General features: G+C 45.3%; 1 protein-coding gene across 3 annotated transcripts in view; it reads left to right on the top strand.

Moving 5' to 3' along the window:
* The window catches only part of def6a (DEF6 guanine nucleotide exchange factor a), a 182,749-nt gene extending 162,174 nt beyond the window's left edge, over positions 1-20,575 (top strand). For 2 of the 3 annotated variants that reach the window (XM_070858896.1, XM_070858898.1), the window contains 2 exons: positions 5,512-5,602; positions 18,860-20,575. In XM_070858896.1, coding sequence (XP_070714997.1) covers positions 5,512-5,602; positions 18,860-19,170 — 402 coding nt within the window. In that variant the 3' untranslated portion in view covers positions 19,171-20,575. Of the gene's footprint in view, positions 1-5,511; positions 5,621-18,859 lie in introns of all 3 variants that reach the window. The other variant, XM_070858897.1, reaches the window with a different exon arrangement.
* Positions 20,576-24,894: the final 4,319 nt, after the last annotated feature.

Here is a 24,894-nt window from a genome sequence, read left to right on the forward strand (position 1 = left end):
TCATTATCGGTGGCGTCCTGGTATATTAACTGTACATGTGCTCCACATGAACTCGCTGAACTTCAGCTTCCAGCGATTTCCCCCACTATTCATTTGGCCTCGTAGGGCTTACATCGAGCTTGTCCTCCTCGTACATCAACCTGGCTGCAGGCTTCCTGCACATATGTGCCAAGTGACTGCTGACTTTGCAGTTTCTGCAGGTATATTGCTGATACCTGCAATCTCTGGCTGGGTGTTTGCCTCCACACCTCCAGCATGAACTGGAGGCCCCGTTGTTGGAAACAAAATGTCCATTACCAGTCGATCGTCTCTGTCTCTGTAACTGTCCTTAAGCACACCATTTACAGGTGTTGATGGCCGCATTGTCCATTGCGATGGCATGAATCGCCGTTCAGCTAGCCATTGTCTCTGTTGAATTGCCCCTTTGGGTTCGACTACATGCTGGGGCATGTCCGATTGCCCTTGTTTTCCTAGAGAACTGCGTGCCGCATTAACAATGTTGACTCCCTGGTCGTTTGCCGCATTTGAGCCAAGATTTTTGTCATACATCATTCTGATCTCTTCCTCCCCTGAGATAAATGTCTGGGCTATCAGAGCCGTTGCTTCCAAGGTCAAGTCTTTGGTCTCAATCAGTTTCCTGAAAACCCCAGCGTGCCCGATGCCCTCAATAAAAAGAAGTCTCGCAGCATCTCCGCTCTGCATGCATCTGTGAACTTACAAAGGCTCGCCAGTCGCCGGAGATCTGCCATAAAGTCAGGAACACTTTGCCCTTCTCGCTGCCGGTGCGTGTAAAACTGGTATCTCACCATGTGCATGCTGCTCGCTGGTTTAAGGTGTTCCCCGATCAACTTACTGAGCTCTTCGAACATCTTGTCCACTGGCTTCTCTGGCGCTAGAAGGTCCATCAGGGAGTACGTTCTGGATCCACAAACCGTCAGGAGGTGAGCCCTGCGTTTGTCGGCAGAACCCTGTCCCAACCATTCCTTGGTAACAAAACTTTGCTGTAGTCTCTCAATAAAGTCGTCCCAATCATCACCAATACAGTACCTCTCTTCTGTGCTGCTAGTGGCCATGCTCGCATGGTTTAAATCCCAGTTTCTCGTCGCCAATGATATGTCCTTTCTATACAGTATAAGTGCACACAAGGCCCAAACTTGAGAGAAGGTCACTCTGTGACCAGTTATCTTTATTACCAAGACCAGTCCAGGTTAGGAGTGTCTCCCACAAGTTCATCCCCTTGTGGTCAATGTTCTCAAGGTGTACAACTTAGGTCAGCTTATACATGGGTTACGATGATAGTTGAATACATTGCAGACTCTGTCAACCGTGAGGGATTATGGAGCGTCCTTCTCAAATTCGGCTGTTCTCCAAAATTTGTCACCATCCTCCGCCTGCTTCACGATGACATGCAAACTGTGATCCTTACCAATGGATCCACCACAGACCCAATACAAGTGCAGGCCAGGGTCAAGCAAGGCTGTGTCATTGCACCAACGCGCTTCTCAATCTTCCTCACTGCAATACTTCATCTCACCTTTAACAAGCTCCCCGCTAGAGTAGAAATCTACTGGACGAACGGGAGGTTGTTCAATCTCCGTCGCCTCTAGTCCAGAACCAAGATATTCCAACCTCTGTCATTGAATGACAGTATGCAGACGACACTTGCATTTGTGCACACTCGGAGGCCGAACTCCAAACCTTTGTTGACACCTTCATTGAAGTGTACAAGAGACTGGGCCTTACATTAAACATCCGTAAGACAAAGGTTCTCTACCAACCTGCCCTCGCCGCACAGTACTGTCCCTCAATCATCAAGATCCATGACGAGGCCTTGGACAACGTGGACCACTTTCCATAACTTGGGAGACCCTGTCAGCGAGGGCAGACATCGATGACGAAATCCAACACCATCTTCAATGTGCCGGTGCAGTCTTCGATCGCCTGAGGAAAAGAGTGTTTGAAGAACAAGATCTCAAACCCGGCACCAAGCTCATGGTCTACAGAGCATCAGTAATAGCCGCCCTCCTATATGATTCGGAGACATGGACAACGTACAGTAAGTACCTGAAAGCACTGGAAAAGTACCACGAACACTGCCTCTGCAAAATCCTGCAAATGTATCGGCAGGATAGGCGTACCACGTAAGTGTTCTCTCTCAGGCCAACACCCCCAGCATTGAGGAATTGACCACGCTCAATCAGCACCGATGAAGCGCAGAGAAAATGCTTCAAGGATGCCTTCAAAGCCTCCTTGAAAAAATATAATATCCCCAACGGAATCCCTGGCCCAAGCCCACTCAAAGTGGACGAGAAGCATCCAAGAAGGCGCCGAACACTTTGAGTTTCTTTGTCGGGAGCACGCGGAAGCAAAGTACAAACAGCGGAAGGAGCGTATGACAAAGCAAGCACCCCACCCACCCGTCCCTTCAACCAGCACAATCCCTACCTGTGACAGAGACTGTAGATCCCGCATTGGTCTCATCAGTCACCTTAGAACTCATAGTGTGGAAGCAAATCATCCTCGACTCCGGGGGACTGCCTGTGAGGAAGATGATTTCCAATATTTTCGGGTTTTATTTCAGCTTTCCTGCATCCACAGTATTTTGCTTTTGTTTGGTTATGTTTAGAATTGTCAAAAACTCCATTTGAATCCAGATGCTGATTGGAAAATCAAAGTCCATGTCTAAAGATTATGTCACCTCGCTTGGAACAGAATTAGATACTGGGACTCTACTATTAATGGATAATATGCGGAGATTAGTCACCAGTTTGGAACTAACCATTTCAGCTGATAAATAATTCAAAAGCAAAATATTGCTGGAAATCTGAAATAAAAACAGAAAATGCTGGAAATACTCAGCAGGTCAGGCAGCATCTGTGGAGAGAGACGCAGAGTTTACGCTTCAGGTCGATGACCCTTCGTCAGTTCTGATATTAACCCGCCACCCCCCGCCCCCCCCCCCCCCCCACCCCTGGTGACGGATGAGAGAGGGTCGGAGATGGGGTTAAAAGCAAAACTCGACCTAACCCACCGTATATACGCCCGTTGCCGTTTTTATGGTGGTGGGTTTTGTAACAACCAAGTGTCCTAGCGCCGTGGAGAGGCAGGGCGCTTCATTAAGTTGGCTCCCAAAGTGCAATTGGGTGCCTGATTTAAAATTAATTTCTGCACGGGATTTCCTGGGTAGGGAAACTAGGCCGTGAAAGGGAAACGGGAGCTGCCAGTTCCACAAGGTAAGTGCCTTTTACAGCACTCCCTGTGGGCCAGGAGGAGCAGGATTGCTATACCCCTCCCCCTCTCCCCAACTCCTCACGGAAGCCTTCGGCCTCCTCTCTGCCATTCACGGCCTCTCCCACCCTCAGTCACTGACCACCCCTCCTCCCACAATGGCCTCTCCCCACCTCCCCCTCCCCAACCCACAATCACGGCTGACCCCGTTAAATTCAGCAGGTCCTCCGTGTCCCCGACCATGCCGTTTTCAGCCTCCCCAACTCCCCCTCACTAAGAAGTTAAATTGACCAATTCACATCTATATCAGCTCTTGCAACATGAAGCTCCTCTCTGTAAAAGACAATGAAAGCCCCCTGGTTTTGATGTGGTGTAGCCTGTTGCTGAATAGAGCATTGCTTACACCTTGGCCTCTTTCTATTTAAGGTAGTTTCTGAATCCCATTGGGGCAAGAGATTGGTGTCTTGTAGAAATTTAAAATAGAGCTCCTGTTTTATTGACCGACAAGGAAGTTTGTGCCTATAGATGCAGAACTCGAGTTTTAAGACATCTTGTGAAGTGCCTTTTGTTTCATACAGAATAATAATTTTGTACCCCATATTACAAAACAATGAATAGATAATTGGCTTGGCTCTTTATGTACATTCAATGTTGCTGTTAACAGGAAAGTAAAGTTTATCATTGTTTTTTAAAATGTTATCACTACATGGGCCTGTTTTAATTGGACCTTCACTAAGGAAGGTAAGTGGAAGAAAAGGAAATAATGTGAACACATGGAAGCCTGGCCATTAGCTTGTGGTATTTGTGGCAGATGATGTGTCAGGTTTAAGGTCAAAGTAACATCACACTGGTTAAAGTTGACACCATCATGAAGTGTTTATTGGGACTTTGTACTAATCATTTTGAAATTCATAGAAATATTACAATTGATGATGGTTTCTGCTTCCTGTGGGCCACTGCTGGCGCTGCTTTCAAATAACTGCGACAAAGCAGCCAGAATCCATGGTGTAATGCTAACAATTAGAGCTCAAAAAGCAATGCTTTAGAAATATCAGTTCCAGTTGACAATAGGAACCCAAACTGCCAACTGCACAAATATGGAAATCATACTACTGAGCAAGTCATGTCTTGAGCTTGTCATGGGTTGAGGGAGTGATTTTTCACTTTAACCTGTGGACAGCAGGTTGGCGGCCCGTTTTACACCTCGCTCAATTTTCGTATCCAACGGAAACTAAAAAATCAGGTGATCAATCCGATACCTCCCGTTTTCCGCCCAGTGGTAAAAGTGAGAACTCCGCCCAATCACTGCAGGCCGTCAGGGGTGCAAATATGTATACTGAGTGATTGTTTTATTTGATCAATTCTTAAATAATCTGATTTAAAGTATGCAGCAGTTTATGTTTTGCAGCAGCAATCTTCAGAATTAGTGAGGGGACTTCTGCAACACGTGTCTGGTAATAAGTAGTTTTTACCTGCAGTGAGTTCTCTGTGCCCACACCGTGCTATGTCCAGAGCATGTGATGGAGATTAATGCTGTGGAGGCATAGCAACAGAATAATTATATCAGCTATGTCACTGCTAATCTAAGGAGTGCAACTCTTGCAATTAAACTGGTCACTTCTGCTCGGACATATTGAGAGGATTTCTTTTCATCATGAAGTACTTAACTAATTAGTTAATTGTACACCAGGCTGTGACTGAATACAGCCTGCTCCTGATAATGCATTCATTTTTATGCTAAAATTTGATTATTCAATAATTTGAATCAAGAGGAATCGAATGTACAGTACATGGTGACTTGGTGCTTCATAAATATGAAGCATTGATTCCCTTTCTTTCAGTTTTGGTGAAATTTGGTGCTAGTTTGTCAGTTGTCGCTGCTTTCACAAGTGACTTTTTGTTTCACTGTATTGCAGTACCCAGGCCAAGACTGAATGGATGCAATCTCCTTAAATGAGGGATTTTTGAAATCAGTCTTTATAATATATTATAATATAATCTTCGCATGTGTAATACTGTGACAAGTTGCCTGTGTTGTTTAACTCTGGATTTGCAGCAACAGAATCTGCTAACAACTAGAGTGTGCCCTTCCTTTAATGAAACATTCGTTACTTTCTTCTCCTCACATGATGATGGAATGATAAACTTATCTCACCAAAATAAAAGTATCTTAACCTCCTGCTGAGAATCTGTACAGTTAACACTAAGCAATGTCCCGTTTGTTGGTCAGTGGAGTCTGTGCAGGATTTTATTTGCTGACAATTTTCCCCCTTCATATTACAGGCTGCACAGAGAAAGTTACGCCAAGCGAGCTCGCACGTTAAGCACTGGAATGTTCAGATGAACAGGCTAATGCATCCGATTGGACCAGGAGGTAACCTGCAACATTGAAGTAAATTACGTATTTGTTTAATAATTTACCTCGGAAAATATAAATCCAGAATTTTTATATCACTTTGACTGTCTTTGTGCTACAACAAAGATCTGCATCTCAGAGTTGTAATCAGATTATAATCCCAAAGTTTAGAGCCCTGTGCACAGACCATAATCACAATGGAGCTGTGTTTCTGTAGGCGGTCTCCTGATTATCCACTCCGATGTCGGCGTTTAGCCATCTATCTGAGGTTTCTGTCGATCCTTTGCCGAAGTTATGGTGGGTGATTCAGCGAATGCCCGCAGAAATTCCAGGCTATTGACCTTAAAGTGGGCAGGGTCAGCCCAAGGTGTTTATACTGCTGTGGCAATGAAGAACTGGAGGCCGGGTGTTGCATCACACCGTCACTCAGCCACAGACTCTTTCATGACTCCACATTGCTTTTCCAGTCATTTTATTTTAGTCGGGCACTTCTTTCTCTTCCACTCCTCCTCCCATCCAGCCTTGGAAAGGTTGACACATATTTCATATCCATTTTGAATCTTTAGAAAGGCTGAAGCAATAATTGGCCCAATATACAGTCACTTCTCTTGGTGCGTGGATAAATCTCTTTAAAATTTCAGTGAGTATTTTTTCTGCTTTTATCTGTTTATATGGATGTGGTGTATTTGGATTTCCAGAAGGCATTTGACAAGGTGCCACATAATAGGTTGCTGCACAAGATAAAAGTTCACGGGGTTAGGAGTAATATATTAGCATGGATAGGGGATTGGCTAACGAACAGAAACAGAGTCGGGATAAATGGTTCATTGGGGTTGGCAATCAGTAACCAGTGGGGTGCCGCAGGGATCAGTGCTGGGACCCCAACTGTTAATAATCTATATTAACGGCTTGGAAGAGGGGACTGAGTGTAACATAGTCAAGTTTGCTGACGATACAAAGATGGGAGGAAGGGCAATGTGTGAGGAGGACATAAAGAGGCTGCAGGAGGACATAGACAGGCTAAGTGAGTGGGCAAGAATTTGGCAGATGGAGTATAATGTTGGAAAGTGTGAGGTCATGCACTTTGGCAGAAAAAAATCAAAGAGCAAGTTATTATTTAAATGGAGAAAGATTGCAAAGTGCTGCAGTACAATGGGACCTGGGGATACTTGTGCATGAAACACAAAAGGATAGTATGCAGGTACAGCAAGTTCAGGAAGGCCATTGGAATCTTGGCCTTTATTGCAATGGGGATGGAGTATAAAAGCAGGGAAGTCTTGCTACAGTTGTACAGGGTATTAGTGAGGCCACACCTGGAATACTGCTTGCAGTTTTGGTTTCCATATTTACGAAAGGATATACTTGCTTTGGAGGCAGTTCAGGGAAGGTTCACAAGGTTGATTCCGGAGATGAGGGGGTTGACTTATGAAGAAAGGTTGAGTAGGTTGGGCCTCTACTCATTGGAATTCAGAAGAATGAGAGGTTATCTTATCGAAACGTATAAGATTATGAGAGGGCTTGACAAGGTGGATGCAGAGAGGACGTTTCCACTGATAGGGGAGACTAGAACTAGAGGGCATAATCTTAGAAAAAGGGGCCGCCCATTTAAAACTGAGATGAGGAGAAATTTCTTCTGAGGGTTGTGGATCTGTGGAATTCGCTGGCTCAGAGAGCTGTGGAAGCTGGGACATTGAATAAATTTAAGACAGAAATAGACAGTTTCTTAAATGATAAGGGAATAAGGGGTTATGGAGAGCGGGCAAGAAATTGGGCCTGAGTCCATGATCGGATCAGCCATGATCATATTAACTGGCGGAGCAGGCTCGAGGGGCTGTATGGCCTACTCCTGCTCCTATTTCTTATGTTCTTATGTTCTTTTTTTTTTAATCACTGCGGTGCTTGTCCACAGATCCCTGAAAGTAGCAGGTCAGGTTGATAAGGTGGTTAAGAAGGCATACGGAATGCTTGCCTTTATTGGCCGAGGCATAGAATATAAGAGCAGGGAGGTTATGCTTAAATTGTATAATACTTTGGTTATGCCACAGCTGGAGTACTACGTGCAGTTCTGGTCACCGTATTATAGGAAGGACGTGATTGCACTAGAGAGGGTGCAGAGGAGAGTTATAAGGATGCTGCCTGGAATGGAGAATCTTAGTTATGAGGGGACAGATTGGATAGGCTGGGTTTGTTCTCATTGGAACAGAGGAGGTTGAGAGGAGACCTCGTTGAGGTGTACAAAATATTTGAGGGGCTTGGACATAGTGGATAGTAAGGGCCTATTTCCATTGGTGGAGGGGTCAATTACGAGGGGGCATAGTTTTAAGGTGGTTGGTAGAAGGTTTAGAGGGGATTTGAGGGGGGGCTTCTTTACGCAGAGGGTTGTGGGGATCTGGAACTCACGACCTGGAAGAGTGCTGGATGCAGAAACCCTCACAATTTAAAGTGCCGTAACCTGCAGGGTTAGAGACCTAGAGCTGGTAATTTGGGATTAGACTGGATAACCTCTTGTTGGCCAGCGCAGATATGATGGTAAGCACTGCAGGGAATTGAATACGGCCAGGGTGATCTCCTGGACTAGTTTCGATCGCCTGGATGGGTCGGAGAGGACTTTTCCCAGATTTTTTTCCCTAAATTGGCCTGGGTTTTTATCTGGTTTTTGCCTCTCCCAGGAGATCACATGGCTCCGGTTGGGTGGGAGTGTAGAATGTTTCAGTATAAGGGGTGTCGCAGTAGTGTGGGGCGGACTGGTTGGGCTGGGTGCTCTTTACCTTTCCATCATTGTTCATTGTTCATAGGTTTATATGTAACCTTCTATGTTTCTATCATCTGCTTTTTTTTACAAAAAAAAATGAATGTTTGCTCTAGCCTCTGTATTTATCCATGGGACCCCAGCCTTATGATATGCCCTCATTACTTTTAGTCCCAATATATTTAACCTCTGCCTCATTCCCCCCACTACTGGCCCACTGTTTGATCGGACAATTTTTATTCCTACCAATTATCCCCTTCAATCTATTGACCTTTAAATATAAAGCATATAATATGAGAAATGCTGTACATGAACACCACAATAAAATTATAGGGTTTTAGGGGTACAACAAGGTGAGTAAACTGTTGACTCTGAAGAATTGGTTTACAAGTAATACTTGCTTTTACACCTCTAAAGTTTCAGTTGTCTAGTTTGTGGTTGAGCTGCATATCATACATTGGCAGTTTCCTGTTATTACTTACTTGATAGCTATCACAGCACCAGCTTATTGCGCCTTCAGATAAACGCAGTAGAAATAACTGACTGCATGCAGAGTGTGACAGTTTGTGTCATTCAGTAGCAGTAAATGAAGGAATTCAAAATTCAGTGAACGGAAACCTACTTTATGTTGCCTTAGCAACAACTGCATTACATTCTGAACTGTAAAATCTGTGTCAAATAATGGAATATCAGTTAACATGTTGAAGTGCAAGTGCAAAGCAACAGGGACTGCCTTCAAGAGACCAACACCATTATGTTGATTGTCTTAAAAGCACAGTGTGTTCTGCAAATTTAAGGTGTGGTTTTAAATGTTCATATCTCATATTCCCCTAGTTCACTTCAGTCTTTGGCTGTGGACGTATTAGATATACCAAACTAACGAAGAAAATAAAATAGAAAATATGCCTGTGTGCCATTGATAATCTTATTAATATTTCATGGTTTGTTTTATGGTGACCACATGAATTTTTAAAATCTAATGTAACCAAAGCCAAGCTATGCCCTACCTCTTTAAACTTAAGATGTCTGCTAGCTCTAGCCTACCTGGATTTGCAGTATGGAAATCAGGGAGATTTGAAATGCTCATTGATCCATCCAGCTGCCAGCAACTGTGCTGAATGTATTCCAGCAGTCATGAGGATCTTCTGCATTTGATGCTGTGTGTGAAAGGTGACTAGGTGTGGCATTAGACGTTCGGGAAAATCTGATCAATAATGCCTTTGTGTTGGGCAGCACCTGAGCAAACTGCATTCAGACATAAAGGGCTCAATTTTCCCCAAAGCATTTTTTTGCCGTACTTGAAGAGTTACGCCCGATTTTTGGGGGCCTAAGTACTGCAAAAAAAAATTCCAAGTTTTCCCCATTGGATTTCTTCATTTTTGGCATGGCGTAACCCGACCTTTAGTTTTGGGGGTGGAGCCTTGATCTACGCCCCAAAGATCGGGCTGCCATGGTAACCAGAGACACAATGCGAGCTGAGGCTGAAAAGTGAAGCATACAGCCAGCTCCCAACACATTAAAAGAATTGAAAAACAGGTAGCAGCAACTTACCTCCAACCATGCCTGAAGGGCTTGCCGCTCCGGTCCCATTCTCAGTTCCCGGTTGGTTCGTTCTCTCTCTCACTCGTGTGTGAGTGAACCGGGGACTGAGAATGGGACCGGACAGCTTCTCGTGTGTGTGAGTGAACCGGGGACCAAGAATGGGACCGGACAGCCTCTCGTGCGTGTGAGTGAACCGGGGACTGAGAATGGAACCGGACAGCTTCTCGCGTGCGTGTGAGTGAACCGGGGACCAAGAATGGGACCGGACAGCCTCTCATGCGTGTGAGTGAACCGGGGACTGAGAATGGGACCGGACAGCCTCTCGTGTGTGTGAGTGAACTGGGGACTGAGAATGGAACCGGACAGCTTCTCGTGCGTGTGAGTGAACCGGGGACTGAGAATGGGACCGGACAGCTTCTCGTGTGCGTGAGTGAACCGGGGACTGAGAATGGAACCGGACAGCTTCTCGTGTGCGTGAGTGAACCGGAGACTGAGAATGGAACCGGACAGCTTCTCGTGTGCGTGAGTGAACCGGGGACTGAGAATGGGACCGGACAGCTTCTCGTGTGTGTGAGTGAACCGGGGACTGAGAATGGAACCGGACAGCTTCTCGTGTGCGTGAGTGAACCGGGGACTGAGAATGGGACCGGACAGCTTCTCGTGTGTGTGAGTGAACCGGGGACTGAGAATGGAACCGGACAGCTTCTCGTGTGCGTGAGTGAACCGGGGACTGAGAATGGGACCGGACAGCCTTCGGGTGGGGTTGGGGGTAAGTTGCTGCTATGTATTTTTCAATTCTTTTAGTGTCCGGGCATCTGCTGCATCGATTTCCTTACCTGTGCAATTTCCTTAACTCTCCAAGGTTTTTTTGGAGAGGCCACAGACGCTGGCCTAAGCAGAAATGGAGTAACTATCAGTTGGCCAAACTTCCCTAAATGGCCAGAATTGGCTTAGGTGACTGGTTACGCCCTCTTTGGCTGGAAAAAAAACGACCTAAACAAAATCGTAACTAACTGAATTACACTGGTGCAAATTGATTGGGGAAACTGTGGTTTTTCAACTTAGGTCAAAAAGAGCAGCCTGCTCCAAAAAAATGGCGCAAATCACCGGGGAAAATTGAGCCCAAAGGTACTGACTTTAACCTCACCCACCCATCGGGGAACTGATGGGATTGGGTGCAATAGAGAGTAACATTGGGTGGGGTGTAAAACCAGTGTTACTTCCGATCGCGAGGGTTTCCCACCCGGCAAGTTAAGTTAAAATTACTCCTAAAGTGTGCTTTAGATGTGTGGAAGTGCTTTGTGCTATATCAATGAATGTTTAGTATGTGTGTGAGTTTCCTGGAGCTAATATCCGAATGTTTTGGCTGATCACCCACCTTTGTATAAATTACATTGATGAATCTTAATATTGTCAGAATAACAGGAAGCTTCTTTGTTTGCATTAATTTGTAAATAGTTTAGCTAAATTTTAGGCCGTAAAGCTGTAATCCAAGTTTTGATATTCCCGTCCTGAGCTGCGTGTGGTACGAGTCTCGGTAAAGTCCAGCACGCAAACTAGGGTTAGCTCCAGATCAAACACCATGACAAAGTAGATAGCATAAAACTACAGCATCCAGTTTTGGAGAGACATCGGGGGTAATTTTAACCCCCAACAACAGGTGGGTTGAGGTTGGGTGGGAAGGTAAAATATTTAAAATTTCAAGCCCGAACTCAACCCGCCTTGAACCAGCCCACGTCTGGTTTTAACGAGATGGGACGATGGTCGGGCAACCAATTCGCTCTCTGGAGGCAGGTCGGTCGTTCAAATCTTTTAAGGAGGCTGCTTGTTTCCATTTTAACATGATTTCTATTTTTAACTCCTGTCAGCCAGGTTTTCCTGGCCTCAGGAAACCCGGCAGGTAAAAGGAGGTGGCAGGGCTGGATCCATGGGGTAAGTGCCTTTACAGCACTGCTGTGGGCCAGCATGAGTGTTTCATCATGGCCCAACAAGCTAACCCGGTAAAACCACCCCCCGCCACTCCAACTCCACAATTTCTCCCCGCCGTTCCCCCCCCCCCCCCCGCGATCAACCCCCCCCCCAACCATCTCCCACACCAGGGATCTAACCCTCCATCTGTCAGCTTCAGCCTCCCCAACGCCTGCGATCCCCAGATCTGTCTTCTTCCCTGATGCCTCCTGCGATCACCAACCCCGCTCTATGTCCCCCGTCAATCAGGCTGGTTGTTGGGCAGGAAACCTGGGGGGAAAAAATCAAACACTCCCTGTAGTTAAAACTGCAGGCCAATTGGGGAAACCCGGACTTCTGGGCTTCCTGTTCATAAATCCTCCCTCCCGCCGCTCCGAAAGCACGCCCAAGTAAATATCAGGGCCATCGTCTGGTCACATGAAAGTCTTTGAAACCATTGAAAGTGAGACCCTGAATTATAACATTTGTAGTTTTTGTTCTTTCCATCTTTACTTCCCCATCACGTTTTCCCCGTGATACTGTGACCTACCTTTAAGCAGCTACCAATACTATCCACCAAACAGTGTACATGTGGCTTACCTGTTTTCTTTCTTCATCTATAAAATCTTGCACAATTTCCTTTTACAGCACTTTTAACTCACTCTCCCAAGGTACAAAAATTAAAGATACACACTTCACTAATGTACTAATAATATTAAATCTGAACGAGCATCTGTACTGTAATTCTTATAATGGTTCATAGATCATTATGAGAACACCTCTGCATGTACCACAGTGCAGTGATACAAGAACTATTAAACTGTGAACCTTTAAAGTTGACAACTGGATATGGAAATCAAAGGGGAAGAAATTCAACCTGCTTTTCCAGCGTTAAACCTCGGAATTTCACGTTGTGATCTGCCACGCCACAGTGGCTCAGGTGAATTTCACATGTCCGTGGCGTCTGCATGAAGCAGGTCTATGGCTCCTTGAATTTTGCATTTGGTATCCTATGCCCTTTGTAGAACCTTAATGCAAAATTCATGGACAAATGAATGGAGCTTGCGTTGTGCATAGCTAGTTGGACCTGGCGTTGAGCGGCCGAACCAACGTTCCTTAAAGGGACCAGCAGCGGCTGCTCAGAAAAAAAGTCTTGAGATGTTCTGTTTTTCTTCCCCGGCAGTGTTTCCAGCCTCCTCCATTCTCCCCTCCCGCACCCCCACCCTCTCAGACCCGACCTGCCAGCTCGTTCTGCGTGACAGGCAGCCGGTTTCCTGCTCTCCCCAACCGGCAAGCCGCAGTGGTGGCCACCTTGTGCCCGCAGTTCACCAGTGGCATTTAAATGAGGCCCGATGTCGAATTTGGCTCAGGCCTCAGACTGGCATGGACCAGCGCCAGGCACCATCACTCCGCCAACTTCTTTTGGACACAAATCTAGTGTCCCCCCATGACGTCTTCCATAATTGAACCACCTATAACAAATAGATGCAATGGTTTCCTGAACTCTAGCGATCCCAGCCCAATTACTCATGTTACCCAGCTCTTTACACTCATTTTCAAAAGCAGTCTGTGTTACATGGTTCTACATGCTTTCGAATCATAAGTTATTTACATAGGAATAATGCTTTTTTAAGTGACATTTTGCATACCAGATGTTGAAGTATATCTTCTCCAACTGGTAGAAAACAAGTTAAAAGTAGCTAAATTCAAAGTGACCAGCCATATCTCATAAATGGATATTAAAAATCAATTTTCCTCTTGATTTCAATTGTGACAGAGCCTCTAGTCACCACAATCTATTAGTAGGCCTCTGAACATTTCAATACGTGAGAGAAGATTAAAGGCGCAGGAAATACTAATTGAAGGATGAGAAAATGGGACCTTTAAAAATCATTGAATCATAGAATGTTTACAGCACAGAAGGAAGCCATTCGGCCCATTGAGCCCGTGCCGGTTTTCTGCAATAGCACGTCAGCTAGTCCCCCCCACCCCCGCCCTTTCCCCATAGCCCTGCAAATCTTTTTCCTTCAGGTACTTATCCAATTCCCTTTGAAATCCACCACCCTTTCAGGCAGTGCATTCCAGATCCTAACCACTCGCTGTGTAAAAATAAGTTTTCCCTCATGTCGCCTTTGGTTCTTCAACCAATCACCTTAAATCTGTGTCCTCTGGTTCTCAACCCCTCCGCAAATGGGAACAGTTTCTCTCTTCTGTCCAGACCCCTCATGATTTTAAACACCTCTATCAAATCTCCTCCCAACTTTCTCTGCTCTAAAGAGAACATAAGAACATAAGAAATAGGAGCAGGAGTAACCCATACTGCCCCTCGAGCCTGCTCCGCCATTTAATAAGATCATGACTCAGCTCCATTTCCCCGCCCGCTCCCCATAACCCCTTATCCCCTTATCATTTAAGAAACTGTCTATTTCTGTCTTAAATTTATTCAATGTCCCAGCTTCTACAGCTCTCCGAGGCAGCGAATTCCACAGATTAACAACCCTCTGAGAGAAGAAATTTCTCCTCATCTCAGTTTTAAATGGGCAGCCCATTATTCTAAGATCATGCCCTCTAGTTCTAGTCTCCCCCATCAGTGGAAATAGCCTCTCTGCATCCACCTTGTCAAGCCCCCTCATAATCTTATACGTTTCGATAAGATCACCTCTCATTCTTCTGAATTCCAATGAGTAGAGGCCCAACCTACTCAACCTTTCCTCAAAAGTCAACCCCCTCATCCCCAGAATCAAGCTAGTGAACCTTCTCTGAACTGCCTCCAAAGCATGTATATCCTTTCGTATATATGGAAACCAAAGCTGCATGCAGTATTCCAGGTGTGGCCTCACCAATACCTTATATAGCTGTAGCTGTTCCCTGCTTTTATACTCCATCCCCTTTGCAATAAAGGCCAAGATACCATTGGCCTTCCTGATCTCTTGCTGTACCTGCATACTATCCTTTTGTGTTTCATGCACAAGTACCCCCAGGTCCCACTGTACTGTGGCACTTTGCAATCTTTCTCCATTTGAATAATAACTTGCTCTTTGATTTTTTTTTCTGCCAAAGTGCATGACCTCACACTTCCAATATTATATTCCACTCACTTAGCCTGAACAACCCCAGCACCTCCAGTCTATCCACATAACTGAATTCCGTCATCCCTGGAACCATTCTTGTAAATCTTTTCTGCACCTTCTGTAAGGTCGTCACATCCTTCCTAAAGTGCAGTGCCCAGAATTGGACACAATACTCCAGTTGAGGCCAAACCAGTATTTTATACAGGTTTATCATAACTGCCTTGCTTTTGTACTCTATTCCTCTGATTATAAACCCCCAGGATCCCGTATGCTTTTTTAACCGCTTTCTCAACCTGACCTGCCACCTTCAACGATTTATGCAGCTATACCCCCAGGTCTCTCTGTTCTTGCCCCTTTAGAATTGTACCCTTTAGTTTAAATTGTGTCTCCTCATTCTTCCGACCAAAATGTATCACTTCACACTTTTCTAACTTTCACCTGCCACGTGTCCGCCCATTCCACCAGCCTATGTCCTCTTGAAGACTATCCCTATCCTCCTCACTGTTCACTATACTTTCAAGTTTTGTGTCATCTGCAAATTTTGAAATTGTGCCTTGTACACCCAAGTCCTAGTCATTAATATATATCAAGAAAAGCAGTGGTCCTAGTACCGACCCCTGGGGAACACCACTGTGTACCTTCCTCCAGTCAAAAAAACAACCGTTCACCACTGCTCTGTTTCCTGTCATTTAGCCAATTTCGTATCCATACTGCTACTGTCCTTTCTATTCCATGGGCTTCAACTTTGCTGGCAAGCCTATTATGTGGCACTTTACTGACACTTGCTCCACTTGACCCACCTCGTTCCCAAGAACCAGGTCCAGCAATGCCCCCTTCCTTGTTGGGCCGGACCATACTGATCAAGAAAGTTCTCCTGAACACACTTCAGAAATTCTTCTTTGCCCTTTACACTATTACTATCACTATCCCAGAGTATATTAGGATAACTGAAGTCCCACATTATCACTGCTCTATAGTTCTTGCACCTCTCTGTAATTTCCCTGAAAATGTGCTCCTCTATATCCTTCCCACTAGTTGGCGGCCTATAGAATGCACCAAGTAGTGTAATGGCATCTTGATTGTTTCTTAACTCGAACCAAATATATTCTGTCCTTGACTCCTCCAGGACATTCTGCCTCTCTAGTAATGTTCTCCTTAATCAATACTGTCACCCCACCAACTTTCTTTCCTTCCCTATCTTTCCTGAACACTTTATATCAAGGAATATTTAGTATCCAATCCTGTCCTTTTTTAAGCCAGGTCTCTTTTATCGCCACAACATCATATTCCTATGAGTCTATTTTTGCCTGCAGCTCACCACACCGCGTACATTTACACACATGCACTGTAAACCTATCTTAGACCTTCCTGTATTCCCTCTTAGTCTGACCCTACATATTTTTTACTCTAGTGCTATCCGTCTCTCCCAATCCTTTGTTCACCTTGTTTCTCCTTTCTAATGCTACATCCAGGTGCCCATCCCTCTACCAAATTAGTTTAAACCCTCCCCAACAGCACTAGCAAACCTCCCCTCCGCGCCTCCCCCCACCCGCGAGGACATTGGTTCCGGCTCTGTTGAAGTGCAACCCATCCGGATGCTAAGAGGCTGCAGGGTGACTTGGACAGGTTAGGTGAGTGGGAAAATGCATGGCAGATACAGTATAATGTGGATAAATGTGAGGTTAACCACTTTGTTGGCAAAAACAAAAAGGAAGATTATTATCTGAATGGTGGCAGATTAGTAGAGGTGCAAGGGGAGGTGCAACGAGACCTGGGTGTCATGGTACATCAGTCATTGAAAGTTGCATGCAGGTACAGCAGGCAGTAAAGAAAGCAAATGGCATGTTGGCCTTCATAGCAAGAGGATTTGAGTATAGGAGCAGGGAGGCCTTACTGCAGTTGTACAGGGCCTTGGTGAGGCCACACCTTGAGTATTGTGTGCAGTTTTGGTCTCCTAATCTGAGGAAGGACATTCTTGCTATTGAGGGAGTGCAGCGAAGGTTCACCAGACTGATTCCCAGGATGGCAGGACTGACATATGAAGAAAGACTGGATCGACTAGGCTTATATTCACTGGAATTTAAAAGAATGCGAGGGGATCTCATAGAAGCATATAAAATTCTGACGGGATTGGACAGGTTAGTTGCAGAAAGAATGTTCCCGATGTTGGGGAAGCCCAGAATCAGGGGACACAGTCTAAGGATAAGGGGTAAGCCATTGAGGACCGAGATGAGGAGAAACTTTTTCACTCAGAGTTGTGAACCTATGGAATTCTCTACCACAGAAAGTTGTTGATGCCAGTTCGTTAGGTATATTCAAAAGGGAGTTAGATGTGGCCCTTATGGCTAAAGGGATCAGAGGGATGGAGAGAAGGCAGGAGTGGGGTACTGAAGTTGCATGATCATATTGAATGGTGGTGCGGGCTCGAAGGGCTGAATGGCCTACTCCTGCATCTATTTCCTATGTTTCTATACTGGTCCCAGGAATCTAAAGCCCTCCCTCCAGAGATGCTGCAGGAGGGAGGGTTTTAGATTCCACACATTCATTTTCTCAATCCTCCTATTTCAATACTCACTAGCTCGTGGCACAAGGAGCAATCTGGAGATTACTACTTTTGAGGTCCTGCTTATTAATCTCTTTCCTAGCTCCCTAAAATCTACCTGCAGGACCTCATCCCTCTTTCTACCTATGTCGTTGATTCCGATATGGACCTCAACTTCTGGCTGTTCACCCTCCCCCCTCAGAATGTTCTACAGCTGCTCAGTGATATCTTTGCCCCTGGCACCAGAGAGACAACATACCAGCCTGGAATTACATCTGCGACCGCAGAAATGCATGTCTGTTCCCCTAACTATTGAATCCCCTATCACTATTGCTTTCCCGATCTCCGATCTTCCTTTCCCCCCCCCCCCCCCCGCCCCGGCAGGCACAGCTGATCACCTGTGGTGCTGTGGACTTGGCTCTGGCTGTACTCCCCAGAGGAACCATGCACTCAGGGGACTCCTGCACTAACTGCCTGGTCCTCCTTTTCTGCCTGGCATTCACCCATTCCCCCTCTGCCTGCGGACTCCTTAGCCTTGGGGTGATGACTTCCTTAGCTCTCAGCCTCGCGGATGCACCTCAGTGACGCCTGCTGCTGCTCGAGCTCTGAAACCCGGAGCTCGAGTTCCTCCAGCTGGTGACACTTCCTGCACATGTGGCTGTCCAGGACACAGGAAGCGTCCTGGAGTTCCCGCATGGTACAAGATGTGCATTCCACGGGACTGAGGTGCCCCGCCATGCCTCTAGTTAATAGACGCTCGCACTCCCTCTGCGCTCTCCGGCCTACCTTTATCTCCAGCCGCTCCTCTCCTCCTTCCCCCTTCTGCTCCGAATTCACTCCCTCTCCAAATTCCCAACTTTAGCTCTCGGTTTAGAATCACTCCGTTTGAGATCACTCTGTGCAGATATAAAATAAAAATAATTGGGATTAAAATTTCATAAAACTGCTACTGAGTAACCATCTGTTTGCGTGGGAGTCGGCAGGGAATTCCCTTTTCGGTCCTGTTTTTCATGAAACCCCCAAGCAGCAGTTCAGTGGTTAGTGCCCTTCCATTCCCCCCCACCCCCACACACACATACACACACACAGGAGTGCAAAGGTATCAGCAATAAGCAGAAACGGCTGCCATTGCTGAAGTGTATGGCTGCAGTGTGCTGGGTTTTTTTCTCTGACAGTGGGTGGGCTGAGTTTGCAGCCTGCTCCCACAGACCAATAATTCAGTTTCTGCACTTCTGGCCTGTACGGACCTTTCCCCATATATGTGGTTATTCAGGAGATTAAACAAATTGAAAAGAGCTCCTGCTAGTACAGCTTGTAAATGATCCAATGGCAAAAGCAGGCTGCATAGACAATGTTTTTTTTTAATCATTTCACACTCGCTTATGCATGTAGACATTCTCAAAATGTTGCTTATATTGCTGCAGATAAACGGCCGACGTCAGGAAGTATCATTAAGCCCACATTTCAAGGAGCAGTAGGAGGACAGAAGGATGGAGGAGTCAAATTATCGGCAAGAGCTGAAGGAAAAGAAAACACAACTGCCGATGAGTGTGGAAAAGAGAATCTCCATCGATCGTTGTCAAACTGTCCTTCAAACGCAAGCTCAGTTGTGGAAATGGAGACCACGGCTTTAAATGGACAGTTGAAAAGAAATTCAGTGGAAATGAGAAACCCGGTTCAAAGGTCGCCCACAGAAGATCCAGAGCATACTCCGACAGAGGAACTTGTGCGGTAGTTTGGATGAGCAGCAGGAGGCATTCCATTGCTTCACATGGGACAGTGAACATCACATCACCAAGAGCAGTCCAACAAAGTTCAGAGTCACCAACGAAAAGAATGAAAGATAGACGGCAAGAAAGAAGTCGGCCATTATCTTGAATTTCTTCCACAGGGATAACTAAAGTCATTTCTTAAATTGCCTGAAGCCATCAGTTATTGTTTGCATACAGTAGAGAGCAATGCTTAATGTATCCTGGGGAGGAGAATAGACTGATGAACGAAAACTTGAATTTAAGATTAGAACTTTATCACGTTCCTACACCTGCCATAGCACAGTTTGAGGATTTTTAAAAAATCTTGTCATTGGCAAAAACATCTATTAAAAATGGATTCCATCTTCCAGTTTTGAATGAGCTGTCTGGAAATGGCTTAAATATCCCGGACAACCAAAGTCTGCTTTTAAAATCGAAGTACATTTTTTCCGATTTGTTCACATGTCTTATAATATGGAAGCATTACTTATTAATGCTATTAAAGTTTTTCAATTCATTTTTATTAGCAACAAAGCAGTCCGCAGAACTTAAGCCCTTACTCATCTCTAACTGTGCTCACTATCAGATTTTGGTTTGAGAAGTCTCAAGCCGCACTTGCTTAAACTTGCCAGTGTGTGTCATCCAAAGTCAGAATGGACTTGTCAAGCGCAGCTTAAATCAAACAGTTCCGATCCATTGTAAACTGGTTTGGAGCTCCGGGTTCATAGGACTTCCATCTCCACGGTGTTAGAAACGTGAATGTGAGGGATGTACACATCAACTGTTTCTTCAGTGGCATTGTACAAATTTTGGTTTGACTCTAATTTTCTACAGGAAGTTTAAGTGTGGGATACAGGATAAAAGGAGCTTCTGCAATTCGTAAATAAAGACCAGCCTCATTTCTGCTATATGTTTTCAAATGAACGTGTCCTTTATTTTGGGATACAGTCAAAAGAATTTCAAATCATCTCAATGTTGCTTTTATTTTTATGCATCAATTTTGTAAAATATATATCTCGTTATTTTTAATAAACATGTAGTTCAAATACTGCCACTGTTTTTTTTAAGTAAAGGCAAGGGATTGGCTAAGTATCTGTTGAAAAAGGTAGGTTACGGTTTGATACAGACTGGGATTTGTAAACACAAAAGATGTGTTTGTGTACAGTTTGTTGACAGATACAGCCTGCCTTTACAAAGAATAACCAATGCAATGCCATCATTTAAATACTGTTATTTAATCCACAGCCAGACCTAGTTCGGATGCTGTCAAATTTCAGTTAATCAATTGACTGAGGGTCAGAATTGCCTATTTGTTACAGCTGTAGCCGAATTATTACTGTTACATAAACGTTCCTTTTAAATCATCTAAATGTTGCAGTAATTCAGAAAAGCCTGTACAGTATTTGTTACAATTCTACTGTAATAAATCGTTTTCTTAAGATGTGTGGTTCAATGTTTATATGTTTCTGTACAAAGTTGCAGAACTGAAGGGTCATCTGATTATTGTCCTGTCGGTTTGTTAATCACATCTCCAAAAATTCCAAAACACCGAATGATTTTCTATCCATTTTTACATAATTCATCTCATTTAACTTCAAAATATTCTCTTGAGAAAGGTGGAGGGGGGGGGGAGCAACTGCTGAACAGTGTTAAAGCTGACCCTCCGATTCAGATGGTTGTGGCTGCCTCTGTCAGGGCAGGCTCTCTCGTGAAACATATTGTCCAGCAGCCTGCCTGTCCTGTGCAGCCAGTTAAATGATCTGATTCAGACTTGCGGGGAACCACCCCCATCGAACAGCACAGCTCTGTGGGCTCTGCTAAATTTGAGTCGGCTAATTCAACTGACTGCAAACTTGGACAAGCCATGAGGTGCCTATCAATGCTTCGGCAACAAGTCTTTCTTGAAAAGCTTTTCCACGAAGGACAGGTGCTGAGGCACGGTCCAACTGGTTGGAGCCTTCCGCGGCAGCCTGGCCAGACCCATCCTTCGCAACACCGGGGACAGATAGAATCTCAGCACGTACTGACACTTGGTGTTTGCGTACGAAGGGTCTATGCACAGCTTGATGCAGCCGCACACAAAGGTGGCCATCAGGATGAGGGCCATGTTCGGAACGTCCTGTCCCCCCTTGTCCAGAGATTTGTACATCGTATCTCTGCGGACACGGTCCATTTTCGATCTCCAGATGAAATGGAAGACGGCTCGGGTGACTGCCACAGCACAGGAACGGGTATGGGCCAGACCTGCGCCACGTACAACAACACTGAGAGCACCTCACTCCTGATGACCAATGGAGAGTGAGCGCAGCTTCCACCATCCCAGTTTATGTTTGGCTTTAGCGATATGCTCCTTCCAGTTTTTGACACACGCCCCGTCCGCTCCGAGCCATATTCCCAACAGCTTCAGGTAATCTGACTTCACGGTGAAGGGAATAAAGGATCGGTTGGACCAGCTTCCAAAGAACATGGCCTCGCTTTTGCTGCGATTTACCTTCGCCCCCGAGGCCAGTTCAAACTGGTCACAGATTGTGAGCAATCCGCGGACCGACTGTGGATTCGAGCAAAAGACGGTGACGTCGTCCATGTACAGGGAGGTCTTGACCCGAGCGCCTCCGCTGCCTGGGATTGTCATCCCCCTAATGCCCGCATCCTTCCTGATGGACTCGGCAAAAGGCTTGATACAGCACACAAACAAGACAGAGGAAATGGTAAAACCTTGCCTGACTCCAGATCTGATTGGAAAGCTTTCAGTTTCCCATCCCTTGATTAGAACTGTGTTACTGCTGTCTGTGTAGAGCAGTTGGATCCAATTGCGGATACCCTCCCCAAACCCCATCTTGGAGAGCACGTCCATCAAGTACGTGTGCGATATCCTGTCAAAGGCCTTCTCCTGGTCCAAGCTGATTAAACAGGTGTCCACCCTCCTGTCCCGCACGTATATGATCGTATCCCTGAGTAGCACGAGGCTATCCGAGATCTTCCTGCCGGGGACAGTGCAGGTTTGGTCCGGGTGGATCACCAGCTCCAGAGTAGACTTGACCCTGTTTGCGATGACCTTCGACAGGATCTTGTAGTCCACATTGAGCAGCGAAATGGGTCGCCAGTTTTTGATTTCCTCCCTCTCCCCCTTCTGCTTGTAGATGAGGGTGATAATGCCTTTCCTCATTGATTCTGACATGCTGCCGGCCAGAAGCATACCCCCGTACACTTCCAGCAGGTCTGGGCCTATCCAGTCCCACAGAGCTGAATACAACTCGACCAGTAAGCCGTCGCTTCTGGGAATTTTACTTGTCGCGAGGGACTGGACGGCCTTTGTCAGCTCGTCCAGAGCTAGCGGGTGGTCCAGACTCTCCCGCTCATAACCACTGCTCCCATTTGTTCAGACAGCAGTTATTGCTAATAATTCTGATATTCCCATTTACGCATCCTCTAGATTTCTTTTGTTCCTTTACTTAAAAACATAAGAAATAGGAGCAGGAGTAGGCCATTTGGCCCCTCGAGCCTGCTCCACCATTCAATAAGATCATGGCTGATCTGATCATGGACTCAGCTCCACTTCCCTGCCCGCTCCCCATAACCCTTTATTCCCTTATCTCAAAAATCTGTCTATTTCCACTTTAAATATATTCAATGACTCAGCCGCCACAGCTCTCTAAGGCAGAGAATTCCTCCACATCTCAGTTTTAAATGGGCGGCCTCTTAATCTAAGACTATGTCCCCTAGTTTTTGTTTCCCCTATGAGTGGAAATATCCTCTCTGCATCCACCTTGTCGAGCCCCCTCATTATTTTATAAGTTTCAATAAGATCATCTCTCATTCTTCTGAACTCCAATGTGTATAGGCCCAACCTACTCAACCTATCCTCATAAGTCAACCCCCTCATCTCTGGAATCAACCTAGTGAACTTCTCTGAATAGTCTCCAATGCAAGTATATCCTTCCTTAAATATGGAGACCAAAACTGTACACAGTACTTCAGGTGTGGCCTCACCAATACCCTGTGCAGTTGTAGCAGGACTTCTCTGCTCTTATACTCTATCCCCCTTGCAATAAAGGCCAACATTCTATTTGCCTTCCTAATTACTTGCTGTACCTGCATACTAACATTTTGTGTTTCATGCACAAGGACCACCAGGTCCCTCTGTACTGCAGCACTTTGCAATTTTTCTCCATTTAAATTATAATCTGCTTTTCTGTTATTTCTGCCAAAGTGGATAACCTCACATTTTTCTACATTATGCTCCATCTGCCAAATTTTTGCCCACTCACTGAGCCTGTCTATACTCCTTTGCAGATTTTTTGTGTTCTCCTCACAATTTGCTTTCCCTCCCATCTTTGTATCATCAGCAAACTTGGCTACATTGCACTGATCCCTGCAGCACCTCACTAGTCACTGTTTGCCAACCAGAGAATGACCTATTGACCCCATCCCATTACCTCGCACCATCATCCCTTGTCATTTAATCTCTCCTGCCTGCCACGTAATCATAACCCATTTGTTCTTTCCTCCCCTTCCTCTTTTCCTGCCTCTGTGCTTGCTTAAAATCTGTTACATCTCCAACTTTTTCCCAGTACTGCTGAAAGGTCATCGACCTGAAATATTAACTTTGTTGTTCCCTTCACAGATACTGCCTGACCTGCTGAGTATTTCCAGCATTTTCTCTCTTTATTTCAGATTTCCAGCATTTCCAGCAAAAGCAGTATTTTGCTTTTGTCTATACATGATGCTTGATGTAAAATAGTTTTTTTTTCCGGAATAGAGACCTAGAGCAAATATTTATCAGTATGGGTGGAATTATGAAAGGCAGTGCAAGATATATAAAGTAAGTTATTGATTTATATTTAGTCATTGATCTATTGGATGCACTTGGATATGTGGACAAATGATTATTAGGAAAGGTTCAACAGAACTTATTTTTCTCCTATTGGCAAAGTGGTTGACATCGCAGTCTGGAAGTGTCAAATGCTGCCCAGCACCCAACAATGAAGAAATGCATTTGTGGATATGGAGTACCTGGAAAGAATTGTTTTTCGTGAAAAAAGGGAAAGCAAGATTTCTATGCCATGGATAAGTGCGGGGTGTAGTAAAGGAATAGAATAGCAGGATATCTGCGCAATTGTAAAATAATTTGCAATGGGTGATCGGAAATATGGTCGGATGGGGCACCCTGATTGCTCAGTGAATTTATTCACTGAATAGCTGATCCATGCAGACCTACATTAGATTGCAGGTCTGTGCGGAGTTTGCGGATCTCGTTAGATTCAGCACCTCTGGGTTTGGGAAGAGGAAGATGTCAGAGTACATTTGTGGTCATTGGGTGGGAACTGGATCAAAGTAGGCTGTGATTCTCTTTCTCCGCCCCCCCCCCCCCACACTTGCTACAAAAGTAGCTGCCGACAATTGCCAAAGTTTATACACAAATAATGACCACTTGGCCAAGGTACCAGAGTGTGTCTACCAACTTTGGTGCCGCAGGAACGAGTCAATACCCTCTGGCTAGGAAGGATGGAGAGATAAAAATAAACAATGGAGAAAAAGAAGCATTGGCAGATAATCTGTTTACGGATTTGTGAAATGGAAAAGGAAGGATTCCCAATCCTAATCACTGTACAATGATCCCAGTTGGAAATCACGCGTGATTGAAAATCAGATGGAAACAGGATCAAGATCCATGATCATAGGAACAGGAGAGGGCCATTCAGCTCCTC

This window comes from Pristiophorus japonicus, chromosome 17 (assembly GCF_044704955.1).
Source record: "Pristiophorus japonicus isolate sPriJap1 chromosome 17, sPriJap1.hap1, whole genome shotgun sequence".
Classification (NCBI taxonomy): Eukaryota; Metazoa; Chordata; class Chondrichthyes; family Pristiophoridae; genus Pristiophorus; species Pristiophorus japonicus.